The sequence below is a fragment of the Telmatherina bonti genome (assembly GCF_933228915.1).
Source record: "Telmatherina bonti genome assembly, chromosome: 9".
Lineage (NCBI taxonomy): Eukaryota > Metazoa > Chordata > Actinopteri > Atheriniformes > Telmatherinidae > Telmatherina > Telmatherina bonti.
In genome coordinates, this window is record NC_136627.1 from 28,272,580 (window position 1) to 28,289,629 (window position 17,050).

Consider the following 17,050-nt stretch of genomic DNA (forward strand, 5'->3'; position numbering starts at 1 on the left):
TATACATATAAATAGATAAATTATATATAGACAACTTAAATGAATAACAGTGTTTCATGTACTTGTTTTATTAACATTAACAGGACAAATACATCTTTGTTAGACATGAGCTTTTGTTTTTTCTGACAGAATCATAGAAATGATTTTAATACAATTTCATCGTTTCAATTACAGAGAAAAAAAGACACAACATGACTATTACCTGTTCAAATACCATAAAAAAGCAGCAACAACTTAAACTTCATACAAAACACTGATACATGTTACAAAATTACATTAAAATGAACTGACCACAATCCATCCTCAGACGCTCCTATGCCTTTGTGATGTAACCCTCTTTGATGAGAAAATCGTAGATTTTTCGTGTCTTGTTGACGTCGATCTTGATGAGGGCTCGAGCCTGAGCCAGTCGCAGCCCACCCTGCCGCCTGCACTCGTTGATTAAGGCCTGCTTATATTCCAGGTAAGCCCCCGGGACCAGGCGCACCACCTGACACAGCTACACACAATGCAAAAGATCAGACACAACACAGGCTTTAAAATCCTGCACGGCATCTTATTTAGGATCTTACTATGTTACAGATGAACAGGTGCGAGTCACATTACTGGTGTCTCCTGATTCAATCTGTATTTGTATGAAGGCAACTAAGTGAAAGCACAAAAGCCCACAAGGACAGACTGTTTATTTACGTTTTTGACCAGCAAACAATACAAAGACGAGCTAAAGAGACACGGGGTCATACTTCCAATGAAATGTTGCAGCTGCTTGATGAATTTCTCACATTTTTCTGGAGTACTTGCTTCTTTTGCACGTTTGTGTGAAGAACTTTTTCATTTGACTTTCCGAGGTGGAAACTTTCCATATAAAACCGACCACGATAAAAACACAAGTAAACAAGTTAAATTTGACAATCAAAACACACTTGTGACCATATGCAAACATGTTTAGTGTTTCTTCTCTTCAGAAAACTGGCATTGACACTGAAACACTTGGGCAGACGGTCGCCATGGTTTCCTTACACATAGTCAGAGTGCCTGCAGCTGGTCAAGCCATATTCGTGAATGGTACCAGCAGCATTATGTGCTTCCCATTCGGGAAGTGACACCTGTTAGTATTTAATTAATTCTCTTTGAGAAACTGGCAGGCACAGAGGCTGCTGGGAAGGCAGGCGGGACTGGTCCCATGAGACGTGCTCGGGTGCATGATTCAGGAACATGTTCAGCCAATATCAAAAGCTACATTCATACAAATGCTGATATTAACAACATAAAAAAGAAATTGCCCTTTTGGCAACTGAATGACAATAAAAATGTACACATGAAACAATCTTTCAAAGCAAATTCACTGTATTATCATCAGTATATTTTACACTAAATAGAGTCTGTATTTTAATGTAACGATAATCCTATAAATGGGGGGGTTAAAAGAAAACACTTAGGAAGTCTTTATAAACAGCTACAACTAATGTTTATACAATTTCTATTTTTATATTAGATGTAAAACAAGGTAAGCGGTACAGCATGCAGAGCAGTGGATCATACGCCTTCTGAAAGCAGCAGGAGAAAACTCTAAACATAAGAAGCAAATGTATTTAAGAACGTTATGTTTTGGCTGACTTTATTATGTAAATTGACTCAGAGTCAACATCTTCCCAAATCTAAGTTCTAGGGAGTCTTAAACATCAGCAGTGTGGATACCAAAACGTTTAATAAGAAAAATACACCTTTCCTTTGGCGCAGCTGCTGCATTAGATTTAGACAATTTGTGAAGTCAGGGAGGTCACCAGAGAGACGCATCAGAAAAACAGTCATGTGAAACTGTGAATAATAGATGTACCTCTTTCTCCCGGTCGTTTAGCTTCTCCGTTCCAGGCAGTCCGGTCAGGTTAAGAGGAGGGGCGCTTCGTCTACCTGTAGCTGCGCAGCAGAAATTCAATACGGTTGGTTTATTCTGGTTTAGATAACAAGTAGTTCATTTACAAGGAGCTAACTAACAAGCCATTGTATGGATAAATAAACCTGTATATCCAATCTGATGAAAGCGAGGGAAAGGCAGCCATCTTTTAAGTGGAAAAACAGCAAGATAAATATGAATTTATGAGCCTGTTTTGCGAGTATTTATGGAAGACTGTCAGCCTTGATGTGACTGTGCCTGAGGACATGCCACGATGACGGAGAGGATGGAGCACAGAGGGAGAGAAGCATCGTACCTGACACTGTGATTGTTGTGACAGCTGGAGTGACGCCAGCATCTCTGTAATCAGAAAAGGAAGCGTTATCATCTCCATTGCCTTGTTTATACACACACTTGCACGTCCCACTCATACACAGCATCTCTGAGCTTTGTTGACTATTTTCTCTCCAAAATGTCACCCAAAAAAGATGAATAATCACATTTGAACTTTTTTTCCTCCTTCCTTTCCCTGAGGTGGAGAAAATTGGACAACATCCAAAGAAAATGCTTTGGATAAAAAAAAACAAAACAAAACAAGACTAAAGCAGCTACAGGCAGCTTGAAGCCCAGCAGCAGAGTCTGAGGTAGAAACGAAATACACAGTAATACAAACGTTTGCTGGATTCATCTCAGCATGACCGAGGTCAGCGTCTCGACTTCAGCTCGTCTATTAGGTGCTGAGCAATACAGGAAGTTTGGAGCCTCACATTGCAGCCTGTTTGCTGAGCCACTGCTGACAGGCTCTGCCATCCTGGATGTACTGCAGCACGTCACACAGCATGGTCCTCTTCCTGCGCTCGTCTTCCCGCATTCGCTTCACCCGCTCATACACCTTAGCACCTGGTATGATGACAAAGATGTTTGGAGAAAAGAGTTTAGATTAATATTGAAAACACACATTATTTTTTTTTGTTTTTCAATAAAAATGCCAGAAAATGAAAATAACTTTTTTAATGTCCCACAGTTCAGGCTGACAGCCAGACATGCCTTTAAGCATCTTATTATCACTGTTCTGCTGCAGCAGCACATTAAACAATTCAAACTGATCTAAAAATAAAGCCTGAATACAAACACGTCCTCCTGCTTATTCATGCACCTTTGAAATAAAGTATTGCTGAGACAAGAAGAGAAAAGGTCAAACTTGACTCACTGCAGAAAGACTTGATCCCTGCTTTCCTGTACTCCTGCAGTCTGCGGATCTCTCTCCTCAACTCAAACTCCACTGCAAAAACAATGAGACAAAGACAGTTAAATGCAAATCTGCACTTCCCTGAACAGTCATGAACTCCCATTGCTGCAGCTCAAGGCTTCTTACAGTACAATGAAGCCACAGATTAAAAAAAACAAAAAAAAAAACAAACAAAAAAAAAACCCAAAAAAACATTGACTGGCTAATTTGAATAGATTCAAATTTAATTATTGCATATTTTCAAAGACAAAAACAGACAAAAAAAATAAAAAATAAAAAAAAATTACAGTCTACATTTATGCCATTTGTAAACTACAATGTTTCCTTTTGCTTTTTTAATTAAGTACATTAACTAGACTGTGGAGGTCATGTTCAGGACTCTTATCTCCATAAACAAACTTTCTGGAGTCTCTATCAGTTGCTTAGCAACTGCTCAAGAAGTATTGTGTGAAATCTGTGAAATAGTGAAGTATAAATATGGTGAATTGGAAATAAAGTAAACTCACTTAAAAATGGAATGATGAAAAAGCTGTTTTAGATGTGCAACATATGCTGCAGTAATGGTGCTTTAATTCTACATCACCGCTACGTCTCAAACCTAGAGAGAAATATTTCATGGCCACCACAGAGCTAAACTAATAGCTGCTTACGCATACATAACAATGTTATATACCATTTATATTAACATTTACATGTTACAGTCTGTAACTGTAACACTGTATTAAATGCTGGAAACCTTCTTCCTTTTTTAGATTTTGCCCACACAAAGAACCTGATTTAAAAAAAGACTAATTTGCTCATAATAAGTGGAGATTGCAACTCTGGAGGACAAAGTGTGCATTGTAAACAGAAGCATATTGTGTGAGATGCTTCAGAACTCCAGTAGGTATAACCAAGGTGTCCATGTGTCTGCATAACGTGACTAGAGGAGAGCACTTCATGTGGCTTAAAGTGGAACTATTATGTGCATTTCAGGCTAATTTATTTTTATTTCTGAGACCAGAAGGGCTGGGATTGATCGAGTTATTGTCACAAATCGCTTTATTTACTTCAGACCGACCCTCTCCGTAGGCTGTCAGATCAGCCTGTGGGCAAAACGAGTGCATTGAGACTCTTCCGCACTAAGCTCCGCCTCCCGCCACTGCACTACATCGGGAGCACGCACCGCAGCTGCTTTCGCCGTCATTGTAACATCTCATAAACAGAAGGATTAGGCTCATATGAACTAAATAAAAAAAACAAATACAATGTCAACACATAGCATACAGCCCTACATGTTGGAACCTGAATCAGACCCTGAAAACAAAGTGGAAAACAGCAACCCACAGCAACGAATGCAGCAGGATGTCTCTCTTTGGTAAACTCACCAGCCATCGTTGGAAATAACTTTATCCCACGTTTTCCACCCGCCTGATGTATTTGTACATGCCCTTGTTAACCAGTAGAAGGTAACCAATCACTGAACCTTATCCCCCGGAACGTCACAAAGATTTCATAGAAGAAAAAACTCTCTAAAACAATGCGTTTTTCTCCGCCATGGAAACCGAACGGAGAGAGTGCTGGAACTCAAACTCAAACTTGCGTTTAGGTGATAAAAAACAGTGCCGTTCACATGTCTGATGAGGATTCAACACTGTAACACTGTAGAAAGCTCAGAAAACTTGAAATACCATAATAGCACCCCTTTAATGTTATTATTGTTGAGTACAACTATTATTCTTTTTAGTTCAATGTAATGAAAAACACTCCTTAGATGACAGTATATTCTTCAAAAGAAGCTCTAAATCTAGTTATTTGAATAATTACTATAAATATGCCACACTATAAACTGTATAGCAATGCTGCAGTTTCAGCTTACCTCCCTATTGCAGGCAAGCCATTTCACTGCATCCAGTTGGACACTCTTACCACACATGCATTAAACAAGCATCAGCAAGTAAAAATACATTTTATTTTGGTTCTGAGCAAAAACAAAAGGAATTAGACTTAAGTACAACAAAAGCCTTCTTTTAGGGCACAACCAGCTAACATTGTTAGGACTAGTCTGGTAAGATGTAAACCTTTACTTTACTTTTATTTCTCACATGGTCATACAAAAGATAAAACAAGACTTTACAGTACAAGAACAAGCAAAACAAACAAAGCACCATGCTCGAAAAGGAGCAGAAAAAAGAAAATTTCTTGTAATATCTGCCCCCCCCCCCTTTTTTTTTTTTAAAGCTAAGTGAAACCTGTCCTAGTTGTAGTTGGTCAGATACTTACATGCATGACTTTCTATGAATTTGTCATGTTCAATCGGTCCAACCACTCTGGCAAATCTTCTCATGATGTCATACAGCTCCTGGACCTCCTTTGGGTAGCATCGTTCCAGCACTAACAGAAAAATTAGAAATTAGTGGGCAGCAGATACAAGCAAATCTAAATCAGGAGCAGAAAGAAAGCTGCAGCGCCGAAGCTCAGTCTGATTTGTTTTGTGCAGCAAAATGATCATTGAATCGGAATTTACATGTAGTTTCTGAGCTTAACTGATGGCCACTCTGCAGGAAAGGCTGCAAAATGATGGCAAAGCATCTTCATCTCCAGTTTATAATGTAATGAATAATGACTGTCAACAGGAACAAAGTTGATTTCTTAAAGAACAGAAAACTCCTATGACGGCTGGAGGTTCATGAAACTTTCTGGATTTGTACTGCTCTACTGTGTGCAACATTTGCAACTTCATTGTAGAGTCAGCAGAACCATATTTTTTTTTTATATCTGCCACTGTCACCAGTATCTGTTATCACAGGCTCTCAAATATGGTCGAGGCTGATGCATGAAGAAAATTTGAAAATCTATTTCCTGTAGCAACTAAATAGGTTGGTATGGAGCTGTCCTTTTCATCCGCACTACTAGCTCCTGACACTCCACATTACTTTACACACTAGAAATGTAAAACATCACAACAAACGCCCAATGTAAAGCCATGTGTAGGTGGAGAAATAAGTAACACTTTACTGAAACTCACCTCTTTTGAAAAGAAATTTTACACTCAGAACTGTTATTTGCTTGAATATGTAGAAGTTGTACTTTCAGAGTACAAAATGAAACCGCAGCAGTGTTTGTAAATGGATCATGCTATTTTAAGATTGCAGTAGTTAATTTAATGCTGATTGCAATGGCATTAAAGGCAAAAAAAATAAAATAAATAAATAAAAAGAGGATGTTTTTGTGACATTTTGAGCTCAACTTTCCTGGTATAGTTAATGCTCGATATGCCAAGAGATCATTTTCTCCACTTCTGTTAATCTACTGGGAATGTCACAGGAAGATGGTATTAGACGTATCGATTAGCGAGCACATTATTCTCAGTCTGCTTGAGGAAAGCTACCAGCTGGAAGTTACTCACTACACAAAAAGGGAATTCAATCCTCTCTGACCTTGAGTTCACAAATAGGGAGGAAGCAGAAACAGGACAATCCCAGTAGATCACAAAAAGTGTCTGAGGAGGACTATCGACTACATTCAATAAACTTATTTGTACACAAGCATTATCACGCTCCATGACATCCATCGTTCAAAAAATGAAGACAAAAAATACACTCTTTACATGACATCTTTAGCTCTGTCTTACCAAGAAGTATATAAAACATGTAAAATCTACAGCTGCAGATCAAAGCTGTGTCTGATTTGTTAGCAGATTAAACTTCATTTCCAGGATGTGGAGCCCACTGGCCTGAATGTTTCAGATGTTTTCCATGCTGCAACACACCTGACTGGACCAACTCATCAGCTTGTGAATAACTTCTATAAACTTGTAAATCTTATTCATTTGAGTTACATGTGTTGAAGCGGGGAACATCTAAAACATGCGTCTCCTCATTATATGTATATTTGTTTTATGGCACCCTGAAATTTTCCTCTCTGAAAGTAACCAAATTAAAACGTTACATCATGAAAACTGTTGGAAATTTTTAAACAGAGATGTTCATTCACTTTATTTTCCTGTTAGTTAAACAACAGGCATTAGATAGTATTATATATCAACTGAAAATTCTGACTTATTAAAGAAATTCTTTTGTACAACCATATATATATATATTTTTTTTAATGTCAAATAGAAGAGGAAAAGAAAAAATAGCTACTGAAAAGAAAAAAAAAATTAAATCATCTTCTCATTTTAATTTCTAACACAAATATCTTCACATGCCTAAATAACTGTGGCTGCCCCCCAAAAAAGAGCCGTCAGCAGACAATGGAGAAGATTAATTACCTCACAGAGTTTTATAAACTTTCTTCCATACAAAATAAAGCACATTCTCACAATGTGGGGATGCAGTTTTCATTTTAGCCAAAGCTTACAATCATTTGCTATTTAAAATACATCCAACCACAAATCTGGGCAGAGATCAATGTTAAATATTAAGTTTTTTTTTATTCTGTACCAATATATATTTAGGTTAAGGAAAATCAAAAGATTGGGAAGCCTTGCAGCATCAAAAACCATCTCCGTCACTGTGATTGTCACGGCAACATTCCAGTAATGAGTACTCACCACACTTAACTCACTCAACAAGCATACACGCTCTGAGGCTTGTTGTGTTCGTCCATGTTGCCGAGTAACAGACGAATGTTAAAGCCTGAGAGCAGTGCTGCAGCATGTGTGTGCGTGCGTCGGTCAAGTTCCATCATTATATTCCAGACATAAGAGTGCTAATTAGCAGCTGCCATTTCAGGCTGAACACATGAAGTCATGCTCTTAACAAAAACAGTGGACGCAGAGAGCAATGTTGTTCGCATCTCCAAGGAGATGCGCGAGCTGGACCTGCTCGTGGTTACATACCAGAATACAAACTATGACTGCTCACAGAAACAACCTGAATCACCTGGTCATTCTGCCTCTAGCAGCTTGGAGACATGATACTGTGAGCCTCCTGGGCTCTGATACCGCTTCTATTATCGCATGTGACATACGCAAGAACACACACATCCTTTGTCAGTCTCCATGACAACCGGTCTGCAGCTCTACAGCTACTCTGACATTCCCCTTTTGTCTTGAAAGACTGGAGAGATAAGGGAAAGGAGGGAAAAGGGGAGGAGGGCTAACTGGAGGCTGAAGGAAACATAAATAAAACATGAGAGAACTCTTTGACTCCCAAACCGCAGACAGCTTCAGGTAGCGGCGTCACAGCAGGCCGAGCGGGCGGACGTAGTTACGAGATGCTATAATTGGATGAATCCTTTCATAGCATCCTTTGCCAGCGAATGAAAAACCCCACAAGATGCGAAGAATTATATTACAGAGCTTACTGAAATCCAACCTATAACAGGTGGATCAATAAAATTGAGTCCATATGTTTCAGTTATTACAGTCGCAAAGCTCATCAAATGCAGACTGCGCCTCCCCTATACTATTAGTAGCTCCCATCATAAATACAAGCTCTGCTACTTGGCACACTCGAGCAATGCAAAGGGTCACAGAGGGTAACATTGGTTATTACAGCAAAATTGTTTGTGTGCACCCATAGAAACGCTCAGCAGCAATTTGGCTGCCACATATCAGATGCCCCCCTACGCTGCTATGAATGCTGCCACAGGCGAGGGTGTGTGAGTTTCAGGAGGCGACTTACTCTGGAATTTTCTCAGGTTGATCAATCCGTGATCTCGTATGATCCTGAAAGACAAGAAGATATTTATGTATCATTTCTAGTCTGATGATGGAGACTATTGCAGTCTATAGAGATTACTCTGTTCACTATATTCACAAGACGGATTAAAAATAAAAATAATTTGAGTATCGTAGTTTAAAAGCAGCATAAACTACGCTTCATCCTCAAGGATTATCAGACAGCAGAACTAAACCTCTGCAACGTTTTTATAACAAATCACCAATACCAAAGATTTACTGTCAGACTTTCTTAATCTATCCAGGAAACAGTAAAAAATACATTTTAAATTTCCGTTTTAATATAGCTCAAAACTCCTCTGTGTCTTCCTTAAAGAAAATATCTTTGAAGTAGTATTTCCGGATCCATTTCCATTCAAACTGCAACCTACTGTATTGATAATTTCTTATTGAGCTCAGCAAGGATTTAAATTAGATGTAATATCTATATGTAATATAAAAGTAATATGTACCCCCTTATTGAATACAACAATGGTTTTAATTCCCCCCCTGCACATCTCCCATTGTCACAATAGCCCTGCCCTGTTCCCTGATGTACGCGTTTCTTAGATCCAGACCAGTAAAGAGTTGGTGCTGCTCTGAAAACAGCTTTCATGAACAAGGAACACACACTGAAGAAAAACTGATTCAAGTTTAAACTCTTCTCTGAAACAGAACTCTGAGTAGTGAAGCTAACATTAGTCGTGGTGCTTGGAAGGCAATCATATTTAAAGATATTAGCAAGTGAAGGTCAGGACTATTTAGACCTTCTAAGACTTGTTTTAAGGCTACTGAAAGCAGGGCTTCTAAAGACTTGCAGACCCTATGAGTTCAGCGGCAAAGTGTAAGGTCTGAGCCTGGAAGAGTTTCTGACAAGTTAGCAAAGATGAGACAGGAATGACTGGACTTTGTAGCTGGAAAATACTTGCCCAGCCTGACATGCCATTCCAGTATGCACAGGGAGCACAAACTCATTGCAGCTGACAGCAAGGCTTGTCTGTGTCTGACTAACACCGGCTAGCAAGCTAATGACAGAGAAAATACTCTCCTCCCCCTTTATTATTTTATAAAATGGCTAATTAATCATAATATCTGTGTAATATTAGTATGTGTCATCATCTGTCATTTTTTTCAGTGCATTGAGTCTCAACTTTGTGACTGTCAGGTCTCCCTTGTAAAAGAGATTTCTGATACCAATGGGAATTCCTGGTTAAATAAAAGGTAAAAAAATAAATGTTTTATTTGAATTGTTTTACAGAAAGTTTATTTTAACTGTGTAATCATTTAAATTTTTTTTTGTAGATGCAAGTTCCTTTTTTCAGCCCACTTAAGTCACTGAGAGTTAGCAGAATTGCAGAACGAACCGAAGACTGTAACACTGATGGCAGGATTTATAAAAACAAGTCTGCACAATGGATTTGATAAGCCTCTCTAAGAGGAAATTGCTGTATTGGTCGTGATCAAACTGCAGCGTCAATGTAATTTGCAAAGGTGTCTGAGACACAGCGGAGTCACTGCAGTCTTTATCCTTAACAACCGATACAGCCGCTGAAAACAATGCTGCAGTGCCGCGATAACATTATGCTGAAGTCGTATAAGACTTAATTACTAATACATATTTTCATTTATAGGCTTTTTTTCCCTCCAACTTTGTAATGACATTTGCTATATCCCTACCGTAGATGGTCAAATGTGTGCTTGTAGACACAAATCTGCTCTTACACACTTTCTTTAAGCTCTTCACATTTCACAAAACACTCCACTTGCGGAGTGTGCAACAGGTTAAAAAGGTTGGAGTGTGCATGACTGGTTAAAACAGCACAAAAGCGCTGCATTGCCTTTTATTGTGATGGAAACATCTGACTAGAGGAGAATGGAAAGTATAATTTAATCGTAAGCAGCTACAAGTTAGAAGAGATAACAGAGAGCTGAGAAACACAAGGAGCAAAGACACTGCTCTATGTAAACTGCAAAACATAATGATTTTATGGAGTTCGGAACACTTAGCTTCTGCGGGGAATATGTTCCCTTTGCCAGCCAAAAACTGGGCAAAATGTCAAATAATCTGGCATGCATGCTGTTAACAGGAGGACAAACAGTTTTTGCTCATTCTCAAAAACATTAAAAGTTTGAATAGAGGCTCCCAGAGCTTGTGAGTTCACCCTGTGAGTCGACATGCAACTTGAAATAGGTGGGAAAAATACACACAAACGAGAAGCCAAGCAACCGCAAAAAAAAAATCAAAAGTGCAGTGACTGTCAGCTGCTGACTCTGAAACACTCCCGGTTTCACCAAAGGACTTTTTATAAAAAAACAATTCAAGTTCATATCAGATGTTACAAATAAATCAACACAGGGGTTTGATATAGTTTCCTCTGTAAATCATGATTTGGGTTGAAATTAATTCATTCAATCTAAAAGCTTTTAAAGTGTCTGTGGGAATTGAGGTTCTTTTAAAAGTTCGAAACAGAAGCCTATGGTGCCACCTGTTGACAGACTGGGGTGACTGCAGAATGCTAAATATACTACACACATATATATATACACACACATAGACACACAATATAATATTGTACACACATATATATATAAATAAATTAAGAACTTACTTCTTTCTTCTTTGTCTCTCTTTTAATCTTGAGTGATATATATCAACAACTGCAAGTTTCAGTGCTGCAAAAGTGGTTTAGTTACTACATCATCATTTAGTCAATAAAAGACAAACAAAAAAAAAAAAGTTGATCCATTTGAACTCTGTTTACCACGAAGGATGTCTGAATCATCGTCCACAAAGTCAATGTCTTTCAAATCCCATTCTGCGTAGTTGTCAAACTCCTAAAAGGCAGATGAGAAAAGGATTTTCATAATCTGCCAGTCAGCTCAAGGTTTACGTGAAGCTGATCAATTATGAGATATTAATAAGAAAAGGGGACAGCAGCAAAAAGGCAACAGACCTGATTTAAAAAAACAATGAGCGTTTTAGGTTGATTCATACACGTTGACAGGCAATGTTAGCACACATAACTAAACAGAGGAAGAATGTATCCACTCACCTCCATGAAGTCCGCTCTAGCCGGCATGTATCCAGCCATGTCTCGAGACAACACTGAGTCAAACGTAGGCCGAGGGGGATCATCAGAGGCTGTAGCATCACAAGAATACATGCGCAAATAAAGTATATAAAACTATCTTCAAGGTCTCAATAAAATCGTCAATAAAAACAGATTTGCAGCCAAAGTTGTGATGATTTGCATCTTTGAAAAAACTCAAAGGTTTGCTGCAAATGGAAAGCTGTCTGTCCGTTTCTGTCCAGACTGTCAGACATGAAGTCTTCACACACTTCATTTTAGTTTCTTTTTTGTAATACAATTATTATTATAATACAAATATACTTTCTGAATCATCTGTATCATTATCAACAGACATCCTTTGTTAAAAGCTTTCAGAAACTTTGAAAAAAAAAAACAAAACAAAAAAAAAAAAACGAGTGCTGTTTTAAAACAAAGGAAAACTTGACAGCATTGTAAGCATTTGCTCTCAGCCTCAGACAAAAATAGAAACATGACAAAAAAAAGTAGCTTGGAGCGACAAAATTTGGCTTTGATCATAAATCATTCCTCTGGCCTTTATGGCTGGTTTGATGCACTATGCACACAAGCTGCATTCAGTCATGTAGAGCAAAGAGTTACTGACTGATACTGAAAGCGCTGATGCTGTGGGCAGGCGAGGAAGATGTGTAATACAACATGTCAGTACATACGTTTAAAAGGAATTGCTCCTTCTGCAAAGTGAGAGTCTTTTGTTTTCCGCAAGCTGAGCAACGTAGAAGAGAAGAGTGGGTTATTGATGAAATTCTTCATGTAGTGGCTTTCACATTCTTCTTTTGTTTTGGTGCGCATCTGGTAAGCCACATCCTGCCTAAAGAAGATAAATGGGGAATAAATGGATGCAATATGTTAGAGAAGGGAGAGGGAGATGACTATATAAATATTCAACACTTTTGCTTTGCACTACTTGAGTAATAAAATGATCACAGCCCAAAATACAGAATTCACTGTAAGTCATCATAAGCTGCACCCAGGGTTTCAACTATCAAGCTATGAACCTGAGATTGGCTAAAGTTACATGATGTTTTTTTAAAATTAGGAATGAATTGCGCGAGGTACTTGCGTATACCGGAAATAAACAAACTCCATTTTCTGCTTCTTTTCTTTTCAGTTCTGCCATGGAAGACTACACAATAAGTACAATTTTCACTGTGATTTTGAAGCATCAGCTCAACACGAGCATACTACTTCATTTTTTTTGACAGCTGAGAGGGAGAAAGGAAGCAGAAGGCCGAATGGAAAATGTGCATCATGACGACTGATCAAGGCAACGAGCATGTGCAGAATTAACACTAAGTGGAATGACCATTTAAAAGATAATGAAATTAATCAAAATGGCAAGAAAGAAGGAACTTATTTCAGATTTTAGTTCAATTTGGAATCACATGTTTACATGGTCATTTTTAATCTCTTTAAGGTGGATTTAATTTTTATTCAGAATTAAAAACAGATATTAAAAATTGAGCAAACATGGGCATTGGGTGAGAAACTACCTAAAAGCAGTGAATAAAGACAGGAGAGAGTGTGGGAAAGGAAAAACAAAACAACGAATGTTGTGAGAACATTGTGCTTACAAAAAGCAAAATGTAAAGCCCCTCACCAGTTCCCAAACCCACAGTCCATGACTGCCTCCAGCAATGCCATCTCTTCTTGCGCAGTCCATCCAGGCTCCAGCACAGGGAAGTCTGATGTCTGAGGAAGTGAAAAAGAAATATGATGAAAAAGTGTTGTTATGCAACAAAAAGAAATCACCACAAAATTTTACTCACCATGATTTCGTATTTGTGGTCACTCTGGTGTTTCTTATATTCAAAACCCCTGGTGAAACACTGGAACAAAACAATGTGTTTAGGATAAGATGTTGCAGACACAAAAAAATAATAAAATAAAATATCTATCTATCTATCTATCTATACATACATACATACATACATACATACATACATACATACATACATACATATATATCAGGATTTATGATCAGACTGGACATTTTGGCCTCAATTGCTGGATAACACATCATATTTCAGAAAAAAAATTGAATATTTAAAAATCAACAATTAGGTTTATTTATTACATTTGCTGATTGTATAGATTTAAGGAAACCCAGATTTGTTTCATGATGCATCTTTCCAACAATAGGTTCCCCTCACTTTTACCTCAACAAGATAAGTCCAACCTAAGTGACAGCAGTCAAATAATTTAGGGACGGCTACTGCTGACATTTTCTCATTACCATCTGCTAACAGCAGCATTTAATTTTCCCAGCACAGCTGTCATACTGGATTTAACTTTGTTTTGAGGCACAGCTGTTGAGAGCTGCTCTAATCTGATTTTAAACCACTTCCAGAAAAGGTTTTGAATCTAATTTACAAATTTGGCTTTGAATGTTCAGATGTCCTACAAACCAATATGAATCCAATTTGGATCTATCAAATTATAGTTAAAAAAAAAAAAAAAAAAAAAAAGGACAGGTACCCTGAAAAAAAGATTTATTTGGACATTTTTTCTGTATATCTTTTGTCAGCATCCTCCTATTTGTTATTAAGAATGCACACTTTGTTATATCCATATCCAACTTTGATTTCAGTGGAGACTATTTCCATTGTCTAACTGTAAACAAACAAAAGTATTTATTTATTTTAGCCCTGCAGTATGTCTGTTAAGTGTTCTCACTTTTCATATAGACAAAGTAGTGTCAAAAATAAGATGGCGCTCTCACAGTATTTGTATGTACAGACCTGTAGACAAAGTAAAAAAGGCGATGGTCCACATTCTGCGCACTTTATGTATGGTTCACTTAGATACGACGAACAACCTCTGCATGGTGGTTTATCAAAGGGATCATCTGAAACGAGCAACATTTAGTCAAATTTTACACACAAACAAGGATTTGTCATCAGAAAAAAAAAAAAAAAAGTAGGAAGCAAGCCATTAGCTTGGGTGCTGTGGTGTTTAAAAGAGACTTCGCTGTTAAATGTTAAAGCTGTCTGGGTTAATGCTCCTTGTGAACTTAAACAGCCTCAGTATAAGGTTCCTATCACATAAACTAACATTTTAAAAGTATCAAACAATATATTACACGATATATATTATTTTACAGTAACTCTAGAAATGTAAGCAGTTAGCTCTGTTAGCTACATGCTATCGCTTCCATTAGCCAAACAAAGCTAGCCTCGCGGGGTTGTCACGACCAACAAAAGAGAAAAATTCAGAAAAGATTAATCTATTCATAGTAAAGCGGTAGAGGCAACATTCACGTGAACCTTACACTTATAATACTTACTTGCAAAAGATGTTAGACGGTCCATTCGAAGAGATTTTAGCAAAAATAAAAACCAGACTCGATGTTTTGAATCGATATATTTATCCAACTCGCAAGTAAACCTGCTCCTCATAAAGACAAAACTAGTCGAGATCAGATTAATCGATGGGTAGTTGTCGGTTCCAAGAAGAAAGATCTCTATTTCCGTACACTTCCATACTCAGGAGAATTTTATTTTACATTAACTGTGTATAATCAGATTAACATTAGGAATATAAAAAAAAATTACCTTGACACGTAATATGGTTCAGTCAAAATCAATTTCTAAATATATTAAGTTTGATGGTAAAAACAGTCTGATAAACAGGAAAAACATTTTGACAGACTGATAAACAACAAATAATGTTAAGATGTGTAACCTATTATCACTAAAATAATATAGAGGATGATGTGATGAGCTTCCGAAAAGTTTAAAACTGGTGAAAGCAAACAAAACTGATCTATAGCAGATGCTACTTTGTTCCTTTGGCGACAGCCTTTTCAGAAGTAAAGGAGGGTTAAAAAGTCTTAAGAAAGCTGCATTCAATCAAACAAATGGAAACTTTTTTGTGAAGTATATTAATGTCCACTTGTTTATAGACAGAAAAAGGGCTCAGCTTGTATTCTTGGAACAACAGCAACACATCAACTTGTTGCAGAACTTGCTTGTTTTCTTATACTGGCTGAAATGTATTTTTATATATAAAGCTAATAATCAACAGTTTTCTTCTTGCAATAGGTCTTGCAGGTTGACAGGCAGGGCCACTTGGGAGATTAAATAGTAGCCAAAAGTGATAGTATTCTCATTAGTTTCTTTAGTAAATTAATAGGAAAAATATAATTATTACTCTTAGACTGAAACATTTTGTCATATTAACATATCAAGCCTTATATAATGTCTTCAAAAAGATGCAATCTTATAGAAGGCCAAGATCAACTTTATATAATGAAGAAATCAGATGACTGATATTTATCCATTTGCAAGCATTGTAGAAATATATCCATGGGCATTTTCAAATGCTCACTGTGGTATTCAGATGGTAGCAGTTTATAAATTTAGTCAGTTTAGACTAATCCATGCATTTTGCTGCTAATTTGTGGGAAGTGCTCTTTCCTTTCAGGCAGAAGTCAGTTTACTGGAACAAGTCCTAGTAAGAGGCCTTGTGATTAACAAATGTGTCTCATAAGATTATAAGAAACACAATATGCTTTTCCCATATACTTAGATGGCTCATCACCAAAAGAAAATGCAGAAAGATCTTGCACTAAAACTGCGTTTCCATAATGCCTCAGGGAAACAAGGAACTGCAGTCATTCTCCATTTTACCACCGGGTGTTGATCTTGCACCATTTCCTACACGAAAGCAATTACTGCATTGCCCGTCTTTGTCTTCCTCTCAGTATGAGCCACCACCTGAGCTTTGTATGTGCTGTTTGTGTTAATCTGAAGAAAAACAGATGATAGAAATTCTACCTCACAACACAACAACTCCATATTCAATTTTATCATCCATAAAGCTCGGAAGTGCTGCTTGCTTAAATCTGCTCACTTTAATAAAAACAATCCTATAGAATATCCATTAGTCCTGATATTTTCCAGTGCTCATGTCCAACTTTGGCTGCTGAATCAAATAACAACTCCAGCAACTCAAGGACGCCCCAGTGGTTGCACATTAGGGAAACTGGCAAAATATATATCTGAAAACTCTGATGCATAAAACTGCAGCTCTGCATGTGTCAAACCCACTAAAGAAAAGAGGGAAAAAAGTGTTTTTGAGATCTGAGAGAAAAGACTCTCTGATTCAGTACAGATGTGACAGCTACAGCGGCTGAAAGCTGTGCTGTTTATCTC

General features: G+C 37.5%; 1 protein-coding gene across 1 annotated transcript; it reads right to left on the reverse strand.

The window, feature by feature from the left end:
- Positions 1–166: 166 nt before the first annotated feature.
- On the reverse strand, positions 167–15,285 carry tada2a (transcriptional adaptor 2A). Its single transcript, XM_079245835.1, has 15 exons — positions 15,181–15,285; positions 14,636–14,742; positions 13,664–13,723; positions 13,495–13,586; positions 12,548–12,705; positions 11,841–11,929; positions 11,550–11,622; positions 11,397–11,460; positions 8,753–8,796; positions 5,406–5,516; positions 3,105–3,176; positions 2,662–2,794; positions 2,211–2,254; positions 1,838–1,917; positions 167–499 (listed from the first exon to the last, which is right to left on the reverse strand). The coding sequence occupies exons 1-15, from the start codon at positions 15,203–15,205 to the stop codon at positions 314–316; spliced, it is 1,338 nt and encodes a 445-aa protein (XP_079101961.1). The 5' UTR covers positions 15,206–15,285; the 3' UTR covers positions 167–313.
- Between the last annotated feature and the right edge of the window lie 1,765 nt (positions 15,286–17,050).

What these genes read in the sequence shown, in the direction of transcription:
- tada2a (XM_079245835.1), bottom strand. Translation starts at nt 15,205, where the DNA reads ATGGACCGTCTAACATCTTTTGCAA. An exon ending in AGGAGCAATTCCTTTTAAAC is followed by an intron (nt 11,930 to 12,547) that starts GTATGTACTGAC and finishes GTGATGCTACAG; the next exon opens with CCTCTGATGATCCCCCTCGG. An exon ending in TAAACGACCGGGAGAAAGAG is followed by an intron (nt 500 to 1,837) that starts GTACATCTATTA and finishes CATTGTGTGTAG; the next exon opens with CTGTGTCAGGTGGTGCGCCT.